The sequence below is a fragment of the Theropithecus gelada genome, chromosome 5 (genome assembly GCF_003255815.1).
Source record: "Theropithecus gelada isolate Dixy chromosome 5, Tgel_1.0, whole genome shotgun sequence".
Lineage (NCBI taxonomy): Eukaryota > Metazoa > Chordata > Mammalia > Primates > Cercopithecidae > Theropithecus > Theropithecus gelada.
In genome coordinates, this window is record NC_037672.1 from 93,171,074 (window position 1) to 93,190,565 (window position 19,492).

A 19,492-nucleotide genomic window follows, 5' to 3' on the forward strand; every position below is an offset into this window, starting at 1 on the left:
TAACAAAGTGGTTTCCTCCATTGGAGCCATATATCTACTATACAAAATATTTACAAATAAAAAAGAAACATTAGGAATCAGTATGAAACAAAAGTAATCACAAAGTCACCTATCTTAAAGAAATTCTGTTTTAAACCCTCAACTCTAAATATGTAAAGGGAAAATGAATGGATTCTTTAAGATTTCTTCTTCTGGTAATCCCAAATGGAAAACAAAAGTTTATCCCAGTGCCTGATATTGAAAGTAATATTTCTATAACTTATGGAAATATAAACATTGAATTAAATGCCAACATTGGGAGGAAATTAAATACAATAAATAGGGAACTCAGCATTTTGGTTTCTACATTTTGGAGCTCAATATATGATAGAGTGCCTTGCTAACTATTTATAAAATATTTAGCATGTTTATTTGGAAGGGACGTGTTAAAAATTTCTATGCGTAGCACTTTCTAAAAATGCTGTTGACAGTTCTCAGTAAATCATTACCTTGGAGTTTAGTTCTAGTTGCTCTACCACACTTATTTCCCTATTAAATAAGATATGTGGCTTACTCATGAAGTCCTGTCTAAATGGCCTTGAATAAATGTCTTTACATTACTAGATTCTTTTTTTTAGTATGTGACTCATTGATATTCTAGAAGATAAACGTACTCGTTATTATTATTGTTAGTTTTTAATTTACAAGGATTAAATTACATTTTATTAAACTTCATCAAAGCTAAACTTCATTAGCTTTTCAAGCAAGCAATATGAATGTAGCTGCATGCATTCTGCAAACCTAATCTTAGTCACTTTATCTCTTTGCTGCTAGAGTAATAAGTTGAGATGATTCTTTTTTTGCAGTTGATAAAAATTGTTTAGAAATTGTGTCAGATCACAGTCACGATTGACGAATTGCTTGGATCTGCTCCTGTTTGCCTGTTACTGCTTTAATTTGTTGGTAATGTTTAAATCTACTACCTTGCATCTCTTTTCTTGCTTCAGGCTATTGTGACTAATGACAAAGTGATTTCAAACTAAATCATTTTTTAAAATTCAAATGAAGCTTAGGTGCTTTTTCTTGTTCGAAACCACTGTGCATCAGCTAAATCATGATGGAACCACTGAAGTCTCTACACTCTATATGAAACACAACATCATTCTGACACATTAGTTGCACCAAAATGTGAAGGCTGGGTGAATATTCTTCCTGGTGAGTCGTCTGCCAGATAGATCAGCAGATACCTTATTCCTTTTGTGGTCTGTCATCGTGGAAAATGACTACTTTTAACAGAGTAAAACTTGAGACATAACTACAAAAATAACTTGAGTGTCATTTAACTGCTTGGCAGAGAGCAATGATTTAAGTCTCAAATCAGTCTAATTCCACTTTCCTTTATGTAGGATATGGTATACAAAATAGTGAAACTTCTAAGGCATTGTCAGCTGTACTTGAGATTGAGTCAAGATAACTTAAATGCCTTAGGCACTACCTACAATATTCTGAAGATGTGTCCCACAGAAAAAGAAATAATAAATTGGAGATCAGATAAAAATATTTGACACTTTCTAATTTGAAAAATGATCTTGATTCTATAGGATATCCATTTTAATGCAATTAATCAATTCTGAAGTAGGTGCCTACTGTGTGCATTAATCTACAAAGATTGATAAGACAGTCTTTATGCTCTATCATTACTTCTTTTAAACTGGAATAAAAATACTTGATCTTTGTTTTCAGACAGTAATCTTTTTGGTACTGTTCATATTGCTCACCCTACTCTCAAAAAATCTCTTACTTCATTGTTCTTTTTTCTAACCACCTTATACTGATTCTTTTTATTTTTGCTTAGGCTTTTCTCTTTCTCTAGGCATATTATTCAAATCTAAGCTTTTATTTCTTTGATATTTATAACTTACCCAATAGTAGATATCGTCAGAATATAATTTTCCAACTGTCGAAAACATGACCTACAAATAATGAATGGACAGGTCTCCAAGATTGGTTCAATGGTTAATTAATGAGAGAACCACTTAGACGGTAAAATGGATTCAAAGTCATTTTGAGGAATGGCTACTTATAGGCAATTTTTTAAAAAGGAAAAGTAAAATAAGACTGGTAGGTTAAATACAGAAGTGCTTAATGTCTTACAAGGCAATAAAACCATAACCTTTGGTGATCTTTTGTACTAGACAAGAATCCATAATTGAATATGTTAACTTGACAGTGTTTGGGTTCTAATCAAATATTAAATGGCAAAATCAAATTCAAGTAAATGAGTCTAAAGATTTAATTATCCTTGTGTGGGCTTGTTAAACAATACTCTATTATGACATTGAAAAGACATGCTGTATTTTTTTCTGATGTCCAAGTCTTGTATAATTTTTCTTAACATCATACTATTATGAATACTTGACTGACTCAAATATGTGCAGCTTGTTAAGTTCTTTAAAGCCTCCTCCACATTTGTAAGTAGAGAACCTCTACAATGAGGCAGAACAGACACCAAGTAAGTCACTTGCTGTGTGAATTCCAGCCACCTGTAACCTTTCTGTTCTTAATTTTCTCTACTGGAAAATGAAGTAATGGAATAAGTTGATCACTGAAATCCCTTTCTGTTTTAAAATATTGTAATTCTTTTTTTTTTTTTAATTTATTCATTATTATTATACTGTAAGTTGTAGGGTACATGTGCATAACGTGCAGGTTTGTTACATATGTATACTTGTGCCTTGTTGGTGTGCTACACCCATCAACTCGTCATTTACATCAGGTATAACTCCCAATGCAATCCCTCCCCCCTCCCCCCTCCCCATGATAGGCCCCGGTGTGTGATGTTCCCCTTCCTGAGTCCAAGTGATCTCATTGTTCAGTTCCCACCTATGAGTGAGAACATGCGGTGTTTGGTTTTCTGTTCTTGTGATAGTTTGCTAAGAATGATGGATTCCAGCTGCATCCATGTCCCTACAAAGGACACAAACTCATCCTTTTTGATGGCTGCATAGTATTCCATGGTGTATATGTGCCACATTTTCTTAATCCAATCTGTCACTGATGGACATTTGGGTTGATTCCAAGTCTTTGCTATTGTGAATAGTGCTGCAATAAACATACGTGTGCATGTGTCTTTATAGCAGCATAATTTATAATCCTTTGGGTATATCCCCAGTAATGGGATGGCTGGGTCATATGGTACATCTAGTTCTAGATCCTTGAGGAATCGCCATACTGTTTTCCATAATGGTTGAACTAGTTGACAATCCCACCAACAGTGTAAAAGTGTTCCTATTTCTCCACATCCTGTCCAGCACCTGTTGTTTCCTGACTTTTTAATGATCGCCATTCTAACTGGTGTGAGATGGTATCTCATTGTGGTTTTGATTTGCATTTCTCTGATGGCCAGTGATGATGAGCATTTTTTCATATGTCTGTTGGCTGTATGAATGTCTTCTTTGAGAAATGTCTGTTCATATCCTTTGCCCACTTTTTGATGGGGTTGTTTGTTTTTTTCTTGTAAATTTGTTTGAGTTCTTTGTAGGTTCTGGATATTAGCCCTTTGTCAGATGAGTAGATTGCAAAAATTTTCTCCCATTCTGTAGGTTGCCTGTTCACTCTGATGGTAGTTTCTTTTGCTGTGCAGAAGCTCTTTAGTTTAATGAGATCCCATTTGTCAATTTTGGCTTTTGCTGCCGTTGCTTTTGGTGTTTTAGACATGAAGTCTTTGCCCATGCCTATGTCCTGAATGGTACTACCTAGGTTTTCCTCTAGGATTTTTATGGTATTAGGTCTAACATTTAAGTCTCTAATCCATCTTGAATTAATTTTCGTATAAGGAGTAAGGAAAGGATCCAGTTTCAGCTTTCTACTTATGGCTAGCCAATTTTCCTAGCACCATTTATTAAATAGGGTATCCTTTCCCCATTTCTTGTTTCTCTCAGGTTTGTCAAAGATCAGATGGCTGTAGATGTGTGGTATTATTTCTGAGGCCTCTGTTCTGTTCCATTGGTCTATATCTCTGTTTTGGTACCAGTACCATGCTCTTTTGGTTACTGTAGCCTTGTAGTATAGTTTGAAGTCAGGTAGCGTGATGCCTCCAGCTTTGTTCTTTTGACTTAGGATTGTCTTGGAGATGCGGGCTCTTTTTTGGTTCCATATGAACTTTAAAGCAGTTTTTTCCAATTCTGTGAAGAAACTCATTGGTAGCTTGATGGGGATGGCATTGAATCTATAAATTACCTTGGGCAGTATGGCCATTTTCACGATATTGATTCTTCCTATCCATGAGCATGGTATGTTCTTCCATTTGTTTGTGTCCTCTTTGATTTCACTGAGCAGTGGTTTGTAGTTCTCCTTGAAGAGGTCCTTTACATCCCTTGTAAGTTGGATTCCTAGGTATTTTATTCTCTTTGAAGCAATTGTGAATGGAAGTTCATTCCTGATTTGGCTCTCTGTTTGTCTGTTACTGGTGTATAAGAATGCTTGTGATTTTTGCACATTAATTTTGTATCCTGAGACTTTGCTGAAGTTGCTTATCAGCTTAAGGAGATTTTGGGCTGAGACAATGGGGTTTTCTAAATATACAATCATGTCATCTGCAAACAGGGACAATTTGACTTCTTCTTTTCCTAACTGAATACCCTTGATTTCTTTCTCTTGCCTGATTCCCTTGCCAGAACTTCCAACACTATGTTGAATAGGAGTGGTGAGAGAGGGCATCCCTGTCTTGTGCCAGTTTTCAAAGGGAATTTTTCCAGGTTTGCCCATTCAGTATGATATTGGCTGTGGGTTTGTCATAAATAGCTCTTATTATTTTGAGGTACGTTCCATCAATACCGAATTTATTGAGCGTTTTTAGCATGAAGGGCTGTTGAATTTTGTCAAAAGCCTTTTCTGCATCTATTGAGATAATCATGTGGTTCTTGTCTTTGGTTCTGTTTATATGCTGGATTATGTTTATTGTTTTGCGGATGTTGAACCAGCCTTGCATCCCAGGGATGAAGCCCACTTGATCATGGTGGATAAGCTTTTTGATGTGTTGCTGAATCCGGTTTGCCAGTATTTTATTGAGGATTTTTGCATCGATGTTCATCAGGGATATTGGTCTAAAATTCTCTTTTTTTGTTGTATCTCTGCCAGGCTTTGGTATCAGGATGATGTTGGCCTCATAAAATGAGTTAGGGAGGATTCCCTCTTTTTCTATTGATTGGAATAGTTTCAGAAGGAATGGTACCAACTCCTCCTTGTACCTCTGGTAGAATTCAGCTGTGAATCCATCTGGTCCTGGACTTTTTTTGGTTGATAGGCTATTAATTGTTGCCTCAATTTCAGAGCCTGCTATTGGTCTATTCAGGGATTCAACTTCTTCCTGGTTTAGTCTTGGAAGAGTGTAAGTGTCCAGGAAATTATCCATTTCTTCTAGATTTTCCAGTTGATTTGCGTAGAGGTGTTTATAGTATTCTCTGATGGTAGTTTGTATTTCTGTGGGGTCGGTGGTGATATCCCCTTTATCATTTTTAACTGCGTCGATTTGATTCTTCTCTCTTTTCTTCTTTATTAGTCTTGCTAGTGGTCTGTCAATTTTGTTGATCTTTTCAAAAAACCAACCCCTGGATTCATTGATTTTTTGGAGGGTTTTTTGTGTCTCTATCTCCTTCAGTTCTGCTCTGATCTTAGTTATTTCTTGCCTTCTGCTAGCTTTCGAATGTGTTTGCTCTTGCTCCTCTAGTTCTTTTAATTGCGATGTTAGAGTGTCAATTTTAGATCTTTCCTGCTTTCTCTTGTGGGCATTTAGTGCTATAAATTTCCCTCTACACACTGCTTTAAATGTGTCCCCGAGATTCTGGTATGTTGTATCTTTGTTCTCATTGGTTTCAAAGAACATCTTTATTTCTGCCTTCATTTCGTGATGTACCCAGTAGTCATTCAGGAGCAGGTTGTTCAGTTTCCATGTAGTTGAGCGGTTTTGATTGAGTTTCTTAGTCCTGAGTTCTAGTTTGATTGCACTGTGGTCTGAGAGACAGTTTGTTATAATTTCTGTTCTTGTACATTTGCTGAGGAGTGCTTTACTTCCAATTACGTGGTCAATTTTGGAGTAAGTACGATGTGGTGCTGAGAAGAATGTATATTCTGTTGATTTGGGGTGGAGAGTTCTATAGATGTCTATTAGGTCTGCTTGCTGCAGAGATGAGTTCAATTCCTGGATATCCTTGTTAACTTTCTGTCTTGTTGATCTGTCTAATGTTGACAGTGGAGTGTTGAAGTCTCCCATTATTATTGTATGGGAGTCTAAGTCTCTTTGTAAGTCTCTAAGGACTTGCTTTATGAATCTGGGTGCTCCTGTATTGGGTGCATATATATTTAGGATAGTTAGCTCTTCCTGTTGAATTGATCCCTTTACCATTATGTAATGGCCTTCTTTGTCTCTTTCGATCTTTGATGGTTTAAAGTCTGTTTTATCAGAGACTAGTATTGCAACCCCCGCTTTTTTTTGTTCTCCATTTGCTTGGTAAATCTTCCTCCATCCCTTTATTTTGAGCCTATGTATGTCTCTGCGTGTGAGATGGGTCTCCTGAATACAGCAGACTGATGGGTCTTGACTCTTTATCCAGTTTGCCAATCTGTGTCTCTTAATTGGAGCATTTAGTCCATTTACATTTAAGGTTAAGATTGTTATGTGTGAACTTGATCCTGCCATTATGATATTAACTGGTTATTTTGCTCGTTAGTTGATGCAGTTTCTTCCTAGCCTCGATGGTCTTTACATTTTGGCATGTTTTTGAGATGGCTGGTACCGGTTGTTCCTTTCCATGTTTAGTGCTTCCTTCAGGGTCTCTTGTAAGGCAGGCCTAGTGGTGACAAAATCTCTAAGCATTTGCTTATCTGTAAAGGATTTTATTTCTCCTTCACTTATGAAACTTAGTTTGGCTGGATATGAAATTCTGGGTTTAAAATTCTTTTCTTTAAGAATGTTGAATATTGGCCCCCACTCTCTTCTGGCTTGTAGAGTTTCTGCCGAGAGATCTGCTGTTAGTCTGATGGGCTTCCCTTTGTGGGTAACCCGACCTTTCTCTCTGGCTGCCCTTAAGATTTTTTCCTTCATTTCAACTTTGGTGAATCTGGCAATTATGTGTCTTGGAGTTGCTCTTCTCGAGGAGTATCTTTGTGGCATTCTCTGTATTTCCTGGATTTGAATGTTGGCCTGCCCTACTAGGTTGGGGAAGTTCTCCTGGATGATATCCTGCAGAGTGCTTTCCAACTTGGTTCCATTTTCCCCCTCACTTTCAGGCACCCCAATCAGACGGAGATTTGGTCTTTTTACATAATCCCATACTTCTTGCAGGCTTTGTTCATTTCTTTTTTTTCTTTGTTCTTTGGGTTTCTCTTCTCGCTTCATTTCATTCATTTGATCCTCAATCGCTGATACTCTTTCTTCCAGTTGATCGAGTCGGTTACTGAAACTTGTGCATTTGTCACGTATTTCTCGTGTCATGGTTTTCATCTCTTTCATTTCGTTTAGGACCTTCTCTGCATTAATTACTCTAGCCATCAATTCTTCCACTTTTTTTTCAAGATTTTTAGTTTCTTTGCGCTGGGTACGTAATTCCTCCTTTAGCTCTGAGAAGTTTGATGGACTGAAGCCTTCTTCTCTCATCTCGTCAAAGTCATTCTCCATCCAGCTTTGATCCGTTGCTGGCGATGAGCTGCGCTCCTTTGCCGGGGGAGATGCGCTCTTATGTTTTGAATTTCTAGCTTTTCTGCCCTGGTTTTTCCCCATCTTTGTGGTTTTATCTGCCTCTGGTCTTTGATGATGGTGATGTACTGATGGGGTTTTGGTGTAGGTGACCTTCCTGTTTGATAGTTTTCCTTCTAACAGTCAGGACCCTCAGCTGTAGGTCTGTTGGAGATTGCTTGAGGTCCACTCCAGACCCTGTTTGCCTGGGTATCAGCAGCAGAGGCTGCAGAAGATAGAATATTTCTGAACAGCGAGTGTACCTGTCTGATTCTTGCTTTGGAAGCTTCCTCTCAGGGGTGTACTCCACCCTGTGAGGTGTGGGGTGTCAGACTGCCCCTAGTGGGGGATGTCTCCCAGTTGGGCTACTCAGGGGTCAGGGACCCGCTTGAGCAGGGAGTCTGTCCCTTCTCAGATCTCAACCTCCGTGTTGGGAGATCCACTGCTCTCTTCAAAGCTGTCAGACAGAGTCGTTTGCGTCTGCAGAGGTGTCTGCTGCTTTGTTATTGTTTACTGTGCCCTGCCCCCAGAGGTGGAGTCTACAGAGACAGGCAGGTTTCCTTGAGCTGCTGTGAGCTCCACCCAGTTCGAGCTTCCCAGCAGCTTTGTTTACCTACTTAAGCCTCAGCAATGGCGGGCGCCCCTCCCCCAGCCTAGCTGCTGCCTTGCTGGTAGATCACAGACTGCTGTGATAGCAATGAGGAAGGCTCCGTGGGTGTGGGACCCTCCCGGCCAGGTGTGGGATATGATCTCCTGGTGTGCCTGTTTGCTCAAAGCGCAGTATTGGGGTGGGAGTTACCCGATTCTCCAGGTGTTGTGTGTCTCAGTTCCCCTGGCTAGGAAAAGGGATTCCCTTCCCCCTTGCGCTTCCCAGGTGAGGCGATGCCTCGCCCTGCTTCAGCTCTCGCTGGTCGGGCTGCAGCAGCTGACCAGTACGGATCATCCGGCACTCCCCAGTGAGATGAACCCAGTACCTCAGTTGAAAATGCCGAAATCACCGGTCTTCTGTGTCGCTGGCGCTGGGAGTTGAAGACTGGAGCTGCTCCTATTCGGCCATCTTGCTCTGCCCCCCAAAATATTGTAATTCTTAAAGTGTGGGATTATGGAGGGCAAAGCATCTTGGTCCTTCAGCTAGTGTGTGGATTAGGCAACAGTGCCCCCTAAAGGTCCTCTATGAGTTCTGGGCAGGCCAATCTTCTAAGTATCCTAGAATGTCTGAGCAACTTCTGCCCTCATGAGCCCTTTGGCTGCACCTCCCATCAGGACCTTTGATCTAACTCATCTATCTATTGCCACAATAATATTGCATAACAAAAAAATGATACTTCAGGTACACACAATAAATATTTATTTTTGCTCCCAAGTCTATGGATCAATTGTGAATTCTGTTGATTTTGATTACGCTTGCTTGGGCAGGTCATTTTCTCTTAACGGAACACTAGTGAATCTAGTGTCAGCTAGTTGTTGGGTGTTCTAGGATTGTCTCATTGTGATAACTGGCTATTCTCGAAATGATCTCTCAATCTCTAGCAGGCTAGCCAGGCTGACTTGTTCTTATGGTGGTAGTGGCAGTGTTTCGAGAAAGAGTGTAAGCAAGTAAGAACTGTTGAGGTTAAAAATTGGAAATGGCAAACTATCATTTCCTCCACATACTGTTGGACAAAGAAAGTCATTAGGCAGCTTATGGAAAAATAGACTCCAACTCTGGATGGGTCAGGAATGGGTAAGCTCCTGGGCCTGAATATGGAGCATGAATATTGAGGGCATGAATATAGAGAGAAATGATGAATTGGTGTCACTTTTGAAGCCAATCTATTATATAGAACACAATTTACAAGATTTCAGGACATTCCAGAAGGATACTGGTCTAGAACAAAAGAACTTAAATGTTTTAATACTTTGTTTTGGGGGGCAGTAAAGTTACTTGGAGTCAGTTTGATCCTTCCTACTCTTGCTCTTAAAATGCATTAGACAATACAAGAGCAGTGTTTGAGGCTATTTATACTATACTATTAAGACAGCCACTTCTACGTACTCTACCAAATGCTACATGAATGTTGACATTTTCTAGTCCAGCAGGTGGAAACATGCACTATTCCTGGCTTTGGGTGAATGTCAGATATTGTTTTTTCTAATCATTTCAGATGGTTCCTTTCAGCCTTGGGTAGTTACCTCACACTCACAAACTGATCTTTGTTTGGTAAAATACTCAATGAGGACTCTCTTTAGATCTTTAGAGTTCTCTCTTTGTTTAGCATTCTTATCTCTGGTACTTTGTCCTGTGAACTCTAGCCACCTTGGTCTCCCAAGATTCTTAACTTCATCTCTTCAGTTCAGGAAGCCTGCCAGTTTTTTTCTGGCTTTTCCATTCCTAAACCACAGCATGGCAACTCTCTCAAGTTTGCTTTTTCCCTCTCAGTGATTATGGTTCTGTGTTGTCTAATGGCCAGTTTCTTCAAACAACAGGTTTTTGTTTTTGTTTTTGTTTTTGTTTTTGTTTTTTTGCATATTTTGTCAAGTTTTGGGGGTCATTTTAGGCAGGAAAGTAGATTCAGTTCCTGTTACTTCATTTTTACTGGCAGGGAAAGTCTCCAGTCCTTAGAATTTAGTGTTAGGAAACATACAGATTTCTAAAGGTCATGGACAACCTAACTGACTGAAAGAAGAAGACAGTATGCAACTATCATATTATATTTGAAAAAATGTATTACTTTCCTGTTTGTCCAATTTATCATTTTTACTCTCTTTTCTTCTCTTCTTGGGATATTCAGCATTTGGTCATAGTTTGGCTCTTGAATATATTTTACCTTTTGTTATATTCTTTTATTGTATCATTTGTGTATGTATGCTTCCTTGCCAAAGATTATATATGCTCTTTAAATTGTAAGGATATACCTTGTTCTTTTTTTATATTATTCACCATGTGTATAACATTTTAGGATCAATGATAATCAATTAATTACTATCCTTTTCTGTAACAAGTGATTCAAAATCTAAAGATTAATTAGGTGACATTTGTAATGTTCTATGTAGAGGAAAAGTGAAGGATAAGTCATGGTTCTTCAGCTTTTAGGTTGATGTCAATTTAGATTTCAATTTTCTCCACCCAAATTCAGTGCCATATGTTAGGCTACAATTGCTCATTAGTTCAACTGCAACCTGCTTAGAAGAATACGCCAAGTTGACATGACAAATGCTTTCTACACCTGTCAGAGTCTACATTGACTCTGTTTTGTGAGGCTGTTTTTGTCTACTCAGCGACCTTGTAGTCATGATTTATGAGATATGAGTTGAACTTTAAGCATGCTAGATGAGTGTACTAATAAAGATTACATTTATAGAGTAAACCTTTATGTCTAAAGTGAGATCTTAATTAATTATATATAATCTACCCACTTCATATATTAGTGTCTGTGAATTGCCCTTTGAGGCTGGCTTCTTCCAATCACCCTTTTATGAGCTGTTCTTCTTTCTCTCTCCTCTATTTCTCCATTTTTTCACTCACCATCTACTTCATGAAATGGTAAGGGGAGAAGTTATGGAAGTAATTATCATCTAACATTAATATAGCTTAGAATAAACATAGAGAAGAAAAATTACTGCGGAAATATCATCATATATTCTAAAAAATTAGATGTAACTATTTGGGGGATCATCTGAGAAATTACTGTCCTTCATTAGCATGGAGAATCTATAATTAATTATGTACATAGTTGTTTATTGTGGCTGTCAATATTATAAGAATTTTAGTGGCTTGCTGCACAACTTTCTTCAAATACAATCTTGTTCTACAAAGAAAATAATTTGATGAAAACCAGTGAAATGTATTTCAATTTAATCACTATTGGTTAATGGTTAGAATCCAGATATTTATGCAACTATTCATTGATGCTGTTTATAAGTCTAATGCAACCTCTTCTAATTAAATTTTATTTGTGTTTTCATTATTAATTGAAGTGAGAAATAAAATGTGTCAGGATTGTTAGATTTTAAAATAATGTGTATAATTACCTATGCCTTTTATGACAGTAAATTCAAAGGATTTGGAAATCAAAGTTTTTGGACTTTTTAAATAAATAAATGTTATGTACATATGGATAGTTGTTATTGTTGGTATTCTGTGTACATGACTAGGTATGGTTCTCCCTGTTTATAAAGTAAACACATAGAGAAATTTGAAGTCTATATGACATATACAGAATATTATTTACAATAAAACTAAACAAATAACTTTTAGAACAGTAATCATTAACTCTTAAAATGCAATTAAGTATAACATCAGCTTGTCGTTCTAACAACTTAATCTTCTTTCTATAGATTTAAGGTCTAATTATTTATAAGAATAGACCATGTTTTGAAATAGAAGATTTTTGGTTCAAAGTTTCAAATGTATGCACGTTATATTTAGTTATATATTTTAAAGCTTTTTAAAATCAAGGTGACTACAGCTTATTAATAAAGTTTTATTTTATAGAAATGACTGATTTTAAGAATTTTGATCCCTTTAAATTTTGTACAAAGCTGCATAAAGTTACATAACCAATATATTTTTTCATATACCTTTTCAGAATACAAATGCCAATTTGAACATGAGAAAAAGAACAAATGCTTCAGTTCACTCTGAATCTGATGTTGGCAACAGAACTGTGGTGGGAAACCATTCAAGCAAATCTTCCACAGTTGTTCAAGAATCTTCTAAAGGCACACCTCGGTCTTACTTAGCTTCCAGTCCAAACCCATTCAGCCGTGCAAATGCAGCTGAAACCATATCTGCGGCAAGAGCACTTCCATCTACTTCTCCTGCTTCTAGCCGAACTGGATATGTGTCTCGAAAGGCTTCAGTTGCATCTGCTTCTACTCGTCACGTGTTTGGATCAAGATTGCAGAGGATTAAGACCACAGTTAATACCATAGGGGCTACTGGGAAGTTGTCAGCTACTCCTCCTCCATCAGCTCCACCACCTTCTGGATCCGGCACAAGTAAAATTGACAAATATGCCCGTATTCTCTTTCCAGTCACATTTGGGGCATTTAACATGGTTTATTGGGTTGTTTATTTATCTAAGGACACTATGGAGAAATCAGAGAGTCTAATGTAATTTTGTTGCTATAGTAGTTTGCTAAAAGATGATGAAAATGCAGAATGTCTTTTTAAATGTTTTTAAATATAAACAACTATTCTTTATTAAAATAAAAAAATCTATGTAATTTTTTCCATTTAAAGATATAAGCCAGTTATTGGGAGAGTTAATTCCTCAGTGAAAAAGTGAACTATGTTTTTATTTTCCAGAAAAATTATTTTAAAAGAACTCAGCATTCACTTAGATAGAATACACACCATCCTGGAAAGTTGGGATAAGAGAAATAGAGCTATTAGAGACATGTGGCACATATTTTTTCATTGATATTTGAAAACAGACTATGACATTTTAAAAATCTACCCGATGAATATCAACCTGCCACCCTAAATTTCCCAGTGGCACTGCCCTTAACGAGAATTGTTTATTGGATGTCATGTGCGGTGACCTTTGGTGATCTTCTTAGGAGCTTCAGGAAAAGAAATTTTCCTGTTAAATGAAACATTGGCAAAAAAAAAAAAAAAAAAAAAAATGGAATAGTATAAACGCTGATCAATAGAGTAAAAACTCTGCAGCATAAAAAACTAAGACAAAGACCAGAGGAAACATGTTCCCTTTCTTATGTTGGCCAAACAGTACTTAACAGTTAATTTGAAATTTTGTTCTCTGAGCCAAAGTTTAACTCATTGTATGAATTCTTTTTCATGGTAGTTCATTCAGGTATGTATTTATTTACTACATAGTTATTCAGAGCCTGCTGTGTTCCAGGAACTATGCTAGAAACTGTCTCTCTAGGAAAGCTCTTGCACCTTTACCTACAATATTACTTAAAAAGTAGAACACTCAATGCATGCCAAAGAACCATAAACTAGCAGAGGACATTGCATTCTTTAGTGAAGGACATTTATTTAGAGTCTGACAACATATTCAAAATATTTTCTCCTCCTATACTGATAGTGGATAACAAATATATTTGTTCACATAACCACTTTGAGATAAGTACATGTTAGTACAACTTCAGCAATTGGTTTTCCAAATAGATGAGAATGTGGTACAGATTGTTCTGTAAGTGAAAAGCATTGTGTACTTGAAAGTAAAAATCTGGGCAGTATAAAACTTAATAGATTAACTGTCTCAAATTTGATCAGAGTCACAGAGTAGAATTTGATCAGAATCACAGAATCATCAGAAATAGGAACTCAGCACGGTCATTTTCAGGTGCTTTCCCCAACATAGATCTATATATTAACTAGCGAAATGCTGTATTTTGAAGAATTTTTGTGTCTGTAGTTCTGTAATTCTGGGCAGTCTTCATGTTGGTTTTTTAGGAGTTTTTTTTTAAGGTTTTATAACTAAGGTGAATATTTTAAAATTAAGAGAGCAGCAAATGAAAGGAGTAAAGAAAATATAGCTGTGGGGTAGAATGCCACTGACCCTGCTATGTGGTTTATTAGGATTTTCATCTACTGACTTCTTTCTCATTAGGTAGGCTTAACAACTTAATTGAAAATTTTGCAACTGTCTATGCAGCTCAACCTAAGTCTGGTTTTCGTCATATTGCCTTTAGATTTTCTTCTGTGCTTCTCTCTATCTGCTCTGGAATGGATGAGTGAATGTGTTCTGGGTGTTTTAGGGAACATATTGATAGAAATGGCCACATTGCAGACGAAATCACTCTCTCTCTGTTTGTTTGTTTGTTTGTTTTAGAAAAGAATTGATAGTAGGTAATTGGCATCGATTTTTCAGTTATTTCATTACCTTATAATAGTAGTTTTTGAGACCTGAAAATTGTGCAAATGTCAAATATTAATTGTAAGTCATATCTAAGAATTCTTTCTTGGCTGTCTTTCTAGGTATTCCGTAAAATCAACACATTTTAAGGCTGAAAGATACTGTAGAAATCATCCAGTCCCAATCCCCCATTTTAAAACTGATTCTAGTAAAATTAGGCCTGGTAACATCTGTATATATGTATATATTTAATAAAGAGTACTTGTACAAAAAAGGTTATCATAAATTATTTCATGAATGTGAATAGATTTCTGGCCTTGAGAACAATGCTTGGAAATGTGGTTGGAAGCACAATTGATTCACTGCTAGTTATTCAGAGCGTACTTTGTTCCAGGAACTATGCTAGAAACTGATAGTTCACTATTCTGATGAAAAGGCTGTTTTATTTGTTATTGTTGTTGTTTTGTTGTTGTTGTTGTTGTTGTTTTGGTGAGGAACTCTTACTCTTTGCTAATCTATTGGCCTATCTTAAGAAATAATTCATTGACTATTCATTGGCTTCCTTTAAAAAAAGAAGTATTCTTCTACAAATCTTACAGAGTATGAAGAGATAAAAAGAAATGATTTTAGTTTTGTAGACAGGAGATCTAGGTGAACTCATAGATTTTCTTTTCTTACCTTTACATATGAAGGTTTAAAAATAAATCAGGTGGCCAAAGAACGAGAAAGGACAAAATTAACCAAGGATTCTTAATTGTTAATTTGAAGAACACATTAACTAGAAAGCTTAAACATTATTATTAACATAAATTATTTCATTTGCACACAACGTTAATGATGATGATGATGATGATGATGATAATAATAATAGTAGTAGTATGTTGCTTGCTTTCCTTAACTGAATTTCATCGAATTCATTCAGTGATTTTTATTTTGGTCATCATTTCTATCTTCCCAATAACCCAGAGGTACATCAAGTAAAAACACTTTTGTGAAGAGCCAGTCACTTTTCCCTGTTAGAAAATCTCACAAGAATAATTAGGGGCACCCAACGTTCTGGCTATCTCTGAATAATAATGAATAATTTTGGCTGTGAATGGTACCTTTATATAACTCTTTTAAGGTGAAATTCAGAATAGTTTTATTCAGGACCTAGTGCCTGCAGTCCAAGTTGGCCACTAACTGCTACATAATTACTTTCAATTTCCTACAGGCATGACTAGGTATAAAAATATATTTACATGATTAATCTGCAGTTTAAAATGACTTGCACTTGTGCATATACATAGTACTTTGAATAATGTATATTTTAAATTGGACCTCACAAATCTTGTATTAAAGTAGGTAGAGAGTAGAGTCACCCTTTATTTGATAAAATGAGCCATAGGGAAGTTAAATGACAAAGATAAAATCACAGGGTTGGAAAGAACTTTGAAAGGTCATTTTTCAATAACCTTACCTTAACGGTGACCCCATTTTAAACAATGCATAAAAAAATTATTTGTGGCTTATTTTACCCACGAGCTGGCCAATTCTTTCTGGCCTAGAAAAAAATCTCCGCTCTCCCCATTCCTGTTCTCAATGGTCTCCTCTTCTAAATTTGTGAATAATCTCAAGTAGAAGGCACCAGGTGTGGAGATGGGTCACTTAATTTCAAGTTCTGACTGTCTTGTGGTTTTTGGCAAGTCTCTTAACCTCTCTAAGACTGATTCCTCATTTATAACAGGGAGGAGGTGGATTATGTAATATCTAAGAGGTTTTCAGTTTTAATATTCTCTGATTTTCATAGTAAATAAAAGCATACTCTTGTAATAAAAACACTGAATAGTTTGCACCACAAATAAGTGCTTATGGACAAAAATTTAGTTCTACCGCTTGATTACTTTAAGTTCATGGCTTGCTTCAAACTAAGGTTTCTTTACCTTAAAAAATATGTATAACATCTCTCCATTTAGATTAAGTGTATTCTTCCCCAGGGAAGATTGTATTCTTTAAAGACTGTAGAATATTGGTTATTTCTCCTTTCTGGGATTTCCTGGCCTTTTATTCACTAAGTGGGCTCCTGCCCAGTTTAGAAACTGTGCTGATTTTTAGATATACAGAGATAAAATTAGCCCCTTTCCTTGCAGGTAGTCACAGTCTGGTAGAGATGATGGATGTACAGACAAAAATTATGGGGTGTAACAAATGCTTCAGTAGAATACAGCAGGGCCAAAACTAGGGTGATACTCATCTCAGGCACAAATATATATGGGGACACCCAAACTTCAATAATCAAGATACCTAATATTTAAGTCAATATTTTTAAAAATCAAAATTAAGGCAAAAAATTTATGACGAACAGAATATACAAATTTTAAATAAACTAATGGAATCAGTAGTAATAATATTTTCTTCTGCCTCAGGCTCCAAAATTGCTCACATAGCACTGATCTAGAGGTGGATAAAAGATGCACATAACTTAATAACATTGTTGATGGAGAGGGACAAGAGTGATAGCAGAGAAGCTTTCACAGAGATAATCTTAAACTAAATTTTGTAGAAGGATTTGTAGTTCTTATAGCCTCCGTTCCCACTTCCACGAACAAACAAAAAAACAAAAGCACAATTTTATCACCACCTGAGGCAGGAGAAGAGATGAAGATGTGGAAAGTCAAAGGAAACTCTTACTACAAATTCTTAGTTCAGTGTTTGGAGGGAAGGGTGAATGCAGGGAAGTGAGAGTTGTTGATGTTGGAAAGACCGAAACGGCCTGGATTAGGGAGAGTTTTATGTAAATTACTAAAATAATGGAATTTGTTCAGGATTAGTGGCAATTTATTAAAAATCTTGAAGGATAATACTATGAAAACTAACATCCTTATTTTTCTATTTTAGAGAAATCACCTGATTATTGTGTGAACTATGGTTTGGAGGGCCACAAATCTAGAGGTAGTGGAACAATAGAGAGCTCTTATTTTTTTCTTTCCTCTCTTAAACGTTGCCTTCTATTCTTTTTTTTTTTTAAAGTGCAATTACTTCATTGTCATTTGTAAAAGTGATACATGACTGTTAAAGATAGACATTGTGGAAATTTAAAAAGAATCTCAAAATTCTACCACCCAGAAATTACAGATATTTTATATTTGGATGTTTCTCTAGAAGAGTATATTGCTTGATTAAAAGACACAGTTTTATAAATGTAGAAGCCAATATGACATATATGCTGTCACTAAATAATACAAAATTAAATTGACATATCAATATAAGATAAAAATAGGAGGGTAAAACTGAAGAAATTGTTGAAATTTGGATGGTGTTTCTTTTTTTTTTTTTTTTTTTTTTTTTTTTTGAGGCAGAGTCTCGCTTTGTCGCCCAGGCTGGAGTGCAGTGGCGGGATCTCGGCTCACTGCAAGCTCCGCCTCCCGGGTTCCCGCCATTCTCCTGCCTCAGCCTCCCAAGTAGCTGGTTCTACAGGCGCCGCCACCACGCCCAGCTAATTTTTTTGTATTTTTAGTAGAGACGGGGTTTCATTGTGTTAGCCAGGATGGTCTCGATCTCCTGACCTCGTGATCCGCCCGTCTCGGCCTCCCAAAGTGCTGGGATTACAGGCTTGAGCCACCGCGCCCGGCCTGGATGGTGTTTCTTTAAAGCAAGAGATTTAGAGAGTCGGTGCTTTTTTCCCAGTTTTTATTTCAGGAAAATTTTCTGCAATTATGTCTAAGTAAATTTTTTTAGAAATGCCCATTATGTCAAATCCCTTTTGTCTCTATACAGTTGTCCCCAACTGTTTTGGCAATAGGCACCGGTGAGGGTGGGGGAATGGTTTTCAGATGAAACTGTTTCATCTCAGATCATCAGGCATTAGTTGATTCTCGTAAGGAGCGGACAACCTCGCATGCACTCCTATGAGAATCTAATGCCACCACTAATCTGACAGGAGTCAGAGCTCAGGCAGTAATGCTCAATGGGTGCCACTCACCTCCTGTTGTGCTTCCCAATTCCTAACAGGCCATGGATAAGTACTGGTCAGTGGCCCAGGGGTTGGGGACCCCTGCTCTATAACTATTTATAGTATTCTTTGTAATGACTTTGGTATCTTTAAAATTTTCTTTAACTTTTGTTAACCATAACCCTAGTGAGTTTTCAGTTGTGATTATTCTATTTTGTAACTTCTAATGTACTTTTCAACTTCATAGTGGTTTATTTAGTTTTCCATTGCTTTCTTGGTCACTGTCATTTCATTTTTCATCTCTTTCTTCATTTTTACCATTGCTTTATTGAAATATCTTCTTTGAGCTTCTCTCTTTCTCTATTAATGAGATCATGTCTATAATATTTTTGAGACTACAGAGAACTATTTATATAAACTCTTCCTCTATTTCTTGAAAAAGTTTTTATGTGGCATGAGCTTCATCTGCTTTTTCATTGAGTTTTTGTCTGCCTTCCCTATTTTGGGGCTGGTTTCTTTCTATTAATCACTGAGCAGAGCCAGCTATTTACTGAACTATAGTGTGGGAAGTGGTGGGAGGGTGAGTCAGATCAGCCCACAGAAGCTATTTAAATTTCAGGTTTCAAGCCCACCTCCCCAAAACTGTTTTATGTGTTTTTTCTTCTGCCCAGGCACCATATTTTTAAATCTATTTTTGACATTTGGGTAGCCTATGTAGTTCACAGTGTAAAACTCTCTGTTTTACTTTCTTTATGTTATTGCTGGTGATTCTTGCTCTTAGTCCCGCCCCCTTCCCCACATTAAACTTAGTATTCTATATTATTCAGCAAACTTGTTCACAACTCTCAAATATAGTCTATCAGAATTTTTATCTTTACTTCTACATTCCACTATTTGGAAGTATATAGTAAAATTGTATGAAGACAGATTTTGTTTTTCTCTTGCCTGTTTACACTCCATCCTACAGAGGTTTCAAACAAACCATCTTTGTTTGAAATATCTCAGGACAGTGATACTTACTGAAATATACATCCTGCTTAA

At 36.6% G+C, this 19,492-nt stretch overlaps 1 protein-coding gene across 3 annotated transcripts in view; it reads left to right on the forward strand.

Annotated features, from left to right (window-relative positions):
* Nucleotides 1-14,794, forward strand: part of GABRA4 (gamma-aminobutyric acid type A receptor alpha4 subunit) — a 75,339-nt gene extending 60,545 nt beyond the window's left edge. For 2 of the 3 annotated variants that reach the window (XM_025385320.1, XM_025385321.1), the window contains one exon: nt 12,280-12,924. In XM_025385320.1, the coding sequence (XP_025241105.1) occupies nt 12,280-12,810 (531 nt within the window). In that variant the 3' untranslated portion in view covers nt 12,811-12,924. Of the gene's footprint in view, nt 1-12,279 lie in introns of all 3 variants that reach the window. The other variant, XM_025385319.1, reaches the window with a different exon arrangement.
* The last annotated feature ends 4,698 nt before the right edge of the window (nt 14,795-19,492 follow it).